The 8,704-nt window shown below is 56.2% G+C and overlaps 2 protein-coding genes across 4 annotated transcripts in view; one reads left to right on the top strand and one right to left on the bottom strand.

Annotated features, from left to right (window-relative positions):
* The first annotated feature begins 2,037 nt into the window (after positions 1-2,037).
* Positions 2,038-6,636, top strand: Yif1a (Yip1 interacting factor homolog A, membrane trafficking protein). 2 transcript variants are annotated; one of them, XM_008822256.3, is made up of 8 exons: positions 2,042-2,681; positions 3,332-3,543; positions 3,684-3,788; positions 3,926-4,004; positions 5,547-5,604; positions 5,725-5,880; positions 6,251-6,344; positions 6,434-6,636. In XM_008822256.3, exons 1-8 carry the CDS (start codon positions 2,651-2,653, stop codon positions 6,578-6,580), a joined length of 882 nt encoding a protein of 293 aa, XP_008820478.1. In that variant the 5' UTR covers positions 2,042-2,650; the 3' UTR covers positions 6,581-6,636. The 2 variants fall into 2 exon arrangements, with proteins under 2 accessions (XP_029414074.1, XP_008820478.1); XM_029558214.1 differs by lacking the exon at positions 5,725-5,880 and having other exon boundaries at positions 2,038-2,681.
* A 330-nt stretch (positions 6,637-6,966) lies between these two features.
* Positions 6,967-8,704, bottom strand: part of Cnih2 (cornichon family AMPA receptor auxiliary protein 2) — a 5,626-nt gene continuing 3,888 nt past the window's right edge. For both annotated transcript variants that reach the window (XM_017795382.1, XM_008822255.1), the window contains exons 3-6: positions 8,339-8,386; positions 8,002-8,114; positions 7,756-7,899; positions 6,967-7,594 (exon numbers count right to left, since the gene is read on the bottom strand). In XM_017795382.1, coding sequence (XP_017650871.1) covers positions 7,567-7,594; positions 7,756-7,899; positions 8,002-8,114; positions 8,339-8,386 — 333 coding nt within the window. In that variant the 3' untranslated portion in view covers positions 6,967-7,566. The remainder of the gene's footprint in view (positions 7,595-7,755; positions 7,900-8,001; positions 8,115-8,338; positions 8,387-8,704) is intronic.

Genomic DNA, 8,704 nt, shown 5'->3' with positions numbered 1-8,704 from the left:
ACCCCGCCCCCGCGGCACCAGCGGCGCCGAGGGCCGCGCCTGGCACCGCCGGCGCCCCCCGCCGCTGGGAAGGCCACAGCCTGGGCGGCCGAGCGCCTGGGTTCTCCTGCTGGCGTTGGCGACCTTGGGCGAGTCCTTGTTCTATGAACGTGCCAGGCTGTGCCACGTGCAGGTGGACCTGAACGCCCGCCGGGACCAGAGCAAAGCCCACCCAGACCGCACCCCAACTTTGCTAGATGGGGAAGTGGGCAGTTACAGCCCAGAGGGGTGAGATGAGTGTCATCCGCTGGGCTCTGCTCAAGGGCAGGTCGACTGGGCACAAGGGTATTAGGGACTCTAGGCTGCGTGACCTTTGGCCAGCATGCATCAGTCCCAAACTCAGTTTTTCCATCTGAGAAATGGGGATGGAAAATGTTGAATTCATTTCATGAGCAGGAGGGAGTTGGGGTGGGATGTGTCTGGCATGGGACACATGTACATAAGACCCCAGGTGCTGCTCCCTGGACTTCAAGGGGCTGGGTCCCTCATACCCAGGCTTGGGTCTGGGCCTTGCTCCCAAGCTAGAAAATCAGTGGGTGGGATGGAGGCAGCTGCAACACTGGATGGGTTATTCAAGTGTGCATTTGTGTTAGAACAAAGGGTAACTCTAAGACCATTTGGTTATATGTTGAAAGATGGCATAACTGAGATGCTGGTTTTGTCCTGTTATCTATTATTTATTCTACATATGTTAGTTGATGTCTTCTAGATTTAATTACTGTGCTTGGGCACCGGAAGGATAGGGTAGGAATGGAGAATGACACAGTCCCTGTCCTCATGAATCCTACATTCAAGGAAAAGTCTAGTTAATGAGGGGCTGGAACTCCCACCCTGGCCTCCACTCCTGACCAGGCCAGGTCTCTGTTCTCTTTGTCCCTCTGCAAGAGCTAAAGTGGCTCATTTAAAGAAAAAAAATTAACTACATTTAAAATATATTTATTATTTTTATTTTATGTGCATGAGTGTATTGTCTGCATGTATGTAAGTGCACCTGTGTTGTGCAGTGCCTGGAAGTCAGAAGGTGTCAGATCCCCTAGAATTGGAGTTACTGCTCGTTGTTAGTCACCATATGGCTGCTGGGAATCAAACCAGGGTCCCCTACAAGAGTAACCAGCACTCTTAACTGCTGAGCCATCTCTCCAGCCCCTGTAATTAAATTTTTATTAATTTATTTGTGTGTGTGTGTTTATATGTGTGTTCGACTGGCACAAGAATGGAAGTCACAGGACAGCATTCAGGAATCGGTTCTCTCTACCATGTGGGTCTTGGGGACTGAACTCAGGTGGTCAGGCTTGGCAGCAGGTGCCTTTATCTGCTGAGCTATCTTGCTGGCTTAAGTGACTCTGAGAGGCTTTGGACAAATGGGTAGGAGGGGAAAGAGCATCCCAGGTGGAGAGGCAAAAACAGCAGTTGGGCCGAGTGAGGTCAGTTTGGGGAGCAGGAAGGTCAACTAATGTAACTAGACACTGGTAGCTAATTAGCTGCAAGTCTCAGGGGGTGTGATCCTGTTTACTAGGTGCCTGAAAGTCTGTTAGAGGGAGGCCCTTGAAGACTGTTTCCAGTGAGAGTTGGGAGTGGTCACAGCCTAGGTGGAAAGAAAAGAGTCTTTGAGACTAGAGTGAGGCTTAAGGGCCTCACTTTGAGATCCGCAGGACCAGCGATGACTCAGGACTTTCGGCTGCAGCTTCAGGAGACAGATCAGCACACCTCGGTCCCCCAATCCTGGATGCGACAGACCCAATGCAGATTCCCGCCCCATCCATACCACCGGATCTCTGGAACTTTGTGTGTGTGTGTGTGTGTGTGTGTGTGTGTGTGTGTGTGTGCGTGTGCGTGTGTTTGTGTGCACGCGCACTGCAAGGAACGCGATCCCATGTCCTCCCAGCAGAGGTCCTCACGGGTCAGCAGGATGGCGGCGTCGATGGGAGGGCATTTTCAGCACCGGATGACGGACAGCACCCGCTCCGAAAGGACTGGTGGGAGGCGGGAGGAGGAGCCAGCAGATGGAGCTCCGGCCGGGTTTGGACCACAGCAACACATCCCAGTGAGCCTGGACTGGGTGAACTGGAGGAAAGCGAGCACCGGGAGGGAGGGCCTGGACGGGTCGGAGCACGGCCGCCCCCTCCTCCTGGACCACGTCCCGCTGGGGCAGCTCGGCGCCCGGACTCTGTCGTGCCAGTCTCGGGCTGTCTTCTCCCGGGTGTCGTCGTGGCAGAGTCTAGCACGCCACAGCGCAGACGCGGAAGGAATTCACAACTTTACCACCCCCCCCTATTGGCTGGTCCCGCGGCGAATTAGCAAGCTTCCTACCCAATCCCAGAGCGTCTCACATCGCCCCGCCTTCCTCCCCTCCCGGAAGTCTACTCCTACCCAATCCGCTTCGGCGAGGGCTCTCCAATAGCCAATTGGGAGGGAGAAGGGGGCTGGCCGGAGCGGTGGAGCAACCAATGGCGGCCTGCAAAGGGTGACGCTGCGGATATGGCGGCCGCGATCGGCCGACCCGGTAAAGTGTAGGCTGTTGGGTAACTTCGGTCTGTGCTGGGCAAGAGAAGCAGCTGTTTTATTGGTGTTCGTCCCTGTGAGGCCCTCGGGGAGAGCGAGCGTCGCGGCCATGGCTTATCACTCGGGCTACGGAGCCCACGGTGCGTGCAGGGTGGGGAGGGCGGGGCGCGGCCTGCTGCGGGGCTGCACAGTCCGCTCCCCGGGAGGGAGAGAGGGGCTGCGGTGACCGCCGACCCGGGTTGGGGGTGTCACTCGGGTTCCCGCCCGGACGCTACAACGCATCCCGGACTTCGCCCTTTCTGGCCAGCGCTGAGATCAGGCGAGTGACAGCAGAGCTGGGATCCCCAAGTCTGACTCTGCACGAATGGGGTTCTCGTCCAGAACTTACTTTCTCTGTTATAACCCTGGCAGCGTTCCAGACCACTGCCCAGAGACTCCGGGTAGCCAGTGTGGCCTTTTCTACCCGTGTTCACGCAGGAATGCCGTACTGGTGATCTTACCCCAAGCCAACTTTTGCACACCCTCTAGAGCTCAGTTAGGGATCACTTCCCTTGAGAAGCTCCCAGAAACCCTAGACGGGCAGCCACGTCCAGGTTTTCCTGTATACAGTTCAAGATTTCTCCAAAAGTGTCATTCTTTCTTAAAACCCAGCCTGCCTTTTTCTCAACAATTGCAATTGCTTGGTGACCCCTAGAACCCATGCACGGTTTCTCAGGTCAGGGAAAGGGGCTGTGGTTTGGGTCCATGCATAGCATTTCTGTCATCTACTCTGGTACCTCCAACTCCACAGGTTCCAAACACAGGGCCCGGGCAGCTCCAGAGCCTCCTCCCCTCTTCGATGACACAAGTGGTGGCTATTCCAGCCAGCCAGGTGGATACCCAGCCCCAGGAGCTGATGTGGCCTTCAATGTCAACCACTTGCTTGGGGACCCAATGGCCAACATCGCTACAGCCTATGGCATCTCCATTGCATCCCAAGGGAAGGACATGGTGCACAAGGAGGTGTGGCCTGCCCCTAGGGAAAGGGTGTCAGGGTTTCTGGCTAGGGTTAGGGTAGCATGGGATCCCACCTGACTCTCACCAGGGATCTTTAGGGAGAAGCACAGTATGGCTCATCCACAGCCTCTTGTCTTTGCTTCCAGCTACACCGTTTTGTGTCTGTGAACAAACTCAAGTATTTTTTCACTGTGGACACAGCCTATGTGGCCAAGAAGCTAGGACTCCTGGTTTTCCCCTATACTCATCAGGTGAGCTTCCTACCAGGTGAACTGGCATGTCCCCCTCCCCTGACCCTCACCCTCAACAGCTTGACCCTCAGACCTCAATTCCCATCTCCTATTTTTTCCTCTGCTCCTGCTGACTGGCCCACCTCTGCCACCTCCAGAACTGGGAAGTACAGTATAGTCGTGATATGCCTCTGCCCCCACGGAAAGACCTCAACGCCCCTGACCTCTACATCCCCAGTGAGTCTCTGACCTGGGCTTGGGGACACAGGGGGACTCCCCAGTGAGTCTCTGACCTGGGCTTGGGGGACAGAGGAAGACTTGTGCCTTGAAGCATGACTGGGAGAAACAGGCTCAAATATTGATGCAACATCCATTCCTGGTGCTTTTTCTGTGTGACAGTTGCTAAACATCAGGTTGACAGGTGACCAGTAAGGAACTTCCTGAATGTGCCTTCAGTCTTTCCCTAACACTTGTGACCTTCTCGCCTTTTCATTTGGACCCAGTCCTCCTCCAGCCTGGAGTTAGGGCTTTTGACTTGGATCAGCCACTTCCAAGTATAGGACTTGAAGCTGGTTCTTACAGCTTTCAGTAAAGCAGGAATCCTTTGATACAGCTGCTGTTATCATTATTACCCATCCTTTGAGACCTGTCCCAGCATCCCTTCCTCCAGGAAGTCTGACCCCTGGAGCAAGTGTTCCCTTGCTTCTGCATCCCAGCTGCCTGTCCACATGGCACTTGTCAGGCTGCCCACATGGCAGCTGACTCTTCCCTGCTCTATTGGCTACACAGGGCCAGGCTGAGTGCACACATGGAAGGAGAGAGCAAATGTGCTGGGGGAGCTCCAGAGGAGCTGCCAGGAAGGGCAGCCTGCTGAGGGGCCTCCAGCCTTCATTCCTCTGATAGCCAGTTACAAGACTGGCAGTCATCCCACATTATCCATTGAAGCTAAGGCTCATAGGGACTTCAGTATGACAGCTTACAGGTGGCAAAGCTGATTTCCCGATGCTAGACAATATACCCTCTGGTGGCCACATCAATCTGGTGCCTCAAGAGGGGACAGAGAATGGGATTGAGGAGTTGAAATTCCTATTAAAGCCTGGTTCCCCGTGGCTCTGAGCACCTGTGAAAATTGCCCAAAACTTGAGTTCTCTGCATAGTCAGGGAACTGTATATAGCTAGTGGCAGTGACCAGCCTTAGACTTGCTGGCTGAGGGGAAGGCTATCCCAATGGCCTTGGATCCTACAAGTCCAGGTTATTACTTTTTTTTTTTTTTTTGGTCTTTTTGAGACAGGGTCTCCCTGTAGCCCCAGCTGTCCTGGAACTTACTATGTAGACCAGGCTGGCCTTGAACTCACAGAGACCCACCTGCCTCTGCCTCCCGAGTGCTGGGATTAAAGGCGTGTGCTACCACGCCTGGCTCAGGTTATCACTTTTTGCTTCTATAGTCTCTCCAGAGATCAGGCTGGTACCTTTAGGATAAGCAATGGTCTTGGCCCATTGTACAGCTTCTGAGATACTACAGGAAGCTGATGGGCTTCCTAGTGCAGGGAGAGGGAAAGCTTATGGTCCTGGGAGGTCATGGGGTATTCAGTCAAGGAGAGGGTAGGTAGAGAAATACATCAGGACAGAGCATTGGGTACCCGAATGTGACAGCCAAGTCATATTAGGATATGCTGGAGGGCAGTATGAGAAAAGCTAGAGTGTTGTGGTCTTGAATCCCTTTCGAGGGGCTTTGAGTGAGGAAGCCAGACTGACTGCTTCCTTCCCACTTTTGGCAGCCATGGCCTTCATCACCTACGTGCTACTGGCTGGGATGGCACTTGGCATTCAGAAAAGGTTGGTGCCACCCCTCTCCCTCCTTGTAGGGGATCTGTGCCAGGTCATCCCCTGCTGTCCTTAGCCTCTCACTCACGCCTGCCACAGGATGGCACATTCTGCTTTTTCCCATGGCTTTAGGTTCTCTCCAGAGGTGTTGGGCCTGTGTGCGAGCACGGCACTGGTGTGGGTGGTGATGGAGGTGCTGGCCCTGCTCTTGGGCCTCTACCTGGCCACTGTACGCAGTGAACTGAGCACTTTCCACCTGCTGGCCTACAGTGGTTACAAATATGTGGGGTGAGTGCCTGTGGGCTGAGGAGGGGGGTTTGGAGGAAGGGCCTGCATAGTAGCAGCCTTCAGTGTGACCCAGGACATGGTCTCTACCTGTTTTCAACCTCCAGCTCTACTCTGTGAGATAGATGGCTGTTTCCAACAGTCTTGCCCATGGAACTAGTGACTTTAAGGAGGTTGGGGATCTGTGACAGTTACCTCGGGAAGCCTATTGGAGAGAAGGGAGTTTCAGGTAGAGGCTGAATCCTGAGCCTTGCAGACCCATTTTGAATCTGGGTCTTGGTGGAGACAGCCTGGTAGTCAAGGGTCATGGTGATAGGTGGGTAGGGCCAGTGTTGGGCCTGGACTTTGGGGTCACCGGTCTTCCTCCCCCCAGGATGATCCTCAGTGTGCTCACAGGACTGCTATTCGGCAGTGATGGCTACTATGTGGCTCTGGCTTGGACATCATCTGCGCTCATGTACTTCATTGTGAGTGTGGCTGCCCCCCGGCTTTTCCGGGTCAGCGCTGGGACAAGCCTTCTCTCCTGGCCCAACTTGAGCACTCCTTTTTTTTCCAGGTGCGTTCTTTGCGGACTGCAGCCCTGGGCCCTGACACCATCGGGGGCCCAGGCCCTAGAAAACATCTTCAGCTCTATCTGACTCTGGGAGCTGCTGCCTTCCAGCCCCTCATCATATACTGGCTGACCTTCCACCTGGTTCGGTGACCCCTGGTCCCAGGTGGCACTGTTTTTTCCATACATTGAAGATTTGATTTCCTTGACTTGGCTTGACCCTGGTTCCTGGGGCCCAAGGGGGAGCTGCAGACACTTTTGGGCCTCTCCTTTGACCAAGGAACCCAGCCTGGGCTGCTTAAGGAAAGGGGTGGGTCCAGGGATGACTTCTGGGAAGTGATCTTGACACTGTCTTCAAAGGCAGCTAGGAGAGTTACTTCACAGATAGAGCCCGAAAGGGGTGGCTTGGACCTCCCAGAGGAGCTTGGGCTAGTAGGGGGACTTGCTGTGCTGGGGATTTACCTCTGAATTTCCCTCTTCAGAGTTTTCCATCTCACCCCCCATCTCTTCAGGGTTTTTAGGAGCAGAACTGGGGCCCATGTGTTTGCAGTAATTTATTCATATTTTGTCACAAATGGCCGGGGAGGGGGTGCTGGACTCCTCCAGGCAACATAGAAAATAGGTCCAAGAGACAGGGTGGGCTGGGGTTGGGACAAGGAGAGACAGGGTTGAAGAGAGCCTGGAGAGGGGAGAGGGCAGACTAGGGATAGGATTGCCCCCATGTTGAGCCTGCTCATTCCTGGTGCGGGTGCCCCCCCACCTGCAGGGGGAGCCTCAGGGTGGGAGTGGAGAGGGGCAGCCCAGAATCTCCAGGGTTAAGCGCTGCCTGGGGCAGGGCATAAATTTCCCCTGAAATGCAGAAGGCCGGAAGTTCTACCCCCTCCAGGACAACTGCCATGCCTAGCTGCAGGCTGGCAGAGGAGCCCCCACCCCTGTTTAGAGCTTTGCCTGGCCCTAGTCTGAGGGGGAGGACTCTGAAGGCGGGGGTTCCCCGCAGCAGCAGTTTGGGGGATGGAGAGGCTAGGGGCACCAGTGCCCCCTCCCTCCCCAGGGCTGGGGCCTCTGTGGCTGGAGGGGCAGGGCTGGGGGTGCACAGGCGTCCGGTCCGTTCTGGGCTTGCTCCCTGGCCGGCTTCCCCCTTAGAAGCTCACCAACGTATAAACCATACTGTGGGGAGATGAGGCCATGAACTTGTGTCCTGAGCACACCTGCCACCCTCCCAGTCACACCCTGGGTTGCCTACAGTCCTCAGGGGCAAAGAGGGGACTTGGCATTGGAAGCCTGGGATACCCCTTGCCTGGTCCCAGCTGCTGTGGCCAGGGCCTCACCTGTACAGGTAATAGAAGAAGGAGAGCAGGTAGAAGGCCAGTTTGCACCAGGACTCCTTCTGGCAGTAGTTGAGGATGTCAGCATTCATGATGGAGACCGCATCATACATGACCTCAGAGCCATCCGCAGGACGGTGGAAATACCTGGGATGAGTGAGGACTGAGTGCCCCCCACAGCCACCTAGGTCTCACCTCCATCCTGTCCTGCCCCCATGGCAGCCTCCCCCGGACAGCTGCTGCCCTCACCTCCAGAGGTGATAGAAGAGGAGGGGGATGTTGAGGCCCAGGGTCACCCACTCTGCTGCACACAGAAACATCAGACAGAAGAGGCCGTGGATGGAGTATTCCGGGACCACCAGCTGGGGGAGGGAGGGCGAGAGGTCAGTGGCCTGGTGCCAGGACCTACCCAAGCCTCCGTGGCACGGAGGGGTAATGGGGTCAGGAGGTGCCAACCATCACGACCTCAGACCGCAAAGGCTCAGGCGGGCCATGCTCTCCCTCCCTCCCTGGTGGCTCAGAGAGGAGGCCTCGCTGTGGGCAGAGGGTGAGGGCAGCACTGGCGCTTCCGACTCCCGACACTGACCTTCCTCAGGAGGCAGCAGATGCGCTCGATGTTTTTTAAACGCTCGCGCTGTGGGAAGGAAAGGACTAGATAAGGGAGGCAGGGGGCCGCCCTGCGCCTCCCGCAGCCCCGCATGCGGTCGCCAGAGGGCGCCAGAGCACGCCGTCCCCATGGCGACCGTCGCCATGGAGGGGACTTCACCCGCGTCTCCATGGTAACGGCCCAGAGTCTGGCAACTGCTGCCCCGCCAGGAGGAACCCGAGCCCTGAACCCGCGCCAGGTGTTTGTTGGGGGCGGGGATGGGAAGAACGGGCAGGGTCACCGGTCCCCCACATCACACCCTGCCCTCCCAACCCCTGCTCCCCCCCCCCCCCCCCCGCCCACGCG

Source organism: Nannospalax galili, unplaced genomic scaffold, assembly GCF_000622305.1.
Source record: "Nannospalax galili isolate Female #2095 unplaced genomic scaffold, S.galili_v1.0 scaffold1328, whole genome shotgun sequence".
NCBI lineage: Eukaryota > Metazoa > Chordata > Mammalia > Rodentia > Spalacidae > Nannospalax > Nannospalax galili.
The sequence above is the reverse complement of the archived record's forward strand: the minus strand, read 5'-3'. Positions and strand labels throughout refer to the sequence as shown.

What these genes read in the sequence shown, in the direction of transcription:
- Yif1a (XM_008822256.3), top strand. Translation starts at nt 2,651, where the DNA reads ATGGCTTATCACTCGGGCTACGGAGCCCACG. An exon ending in AGGACATGGTGCACAAGGAG is followed by an intron (nt 3,544 to 3,683) that starts GTGTGGCCTGCC and finishes CTTTGCTTCCAG; the next exon opens with CTACACCGTTTTGTGTCTGT. An exon ending in TTTTCCCCTATACTCATCAG is followed by an intron (nt 3,789 to 3,925) that starts GTGAGCTTCCTA and finishes TGCCACCTCCAG; the next exon opens with AACTGGGAAGTACAGTATAG.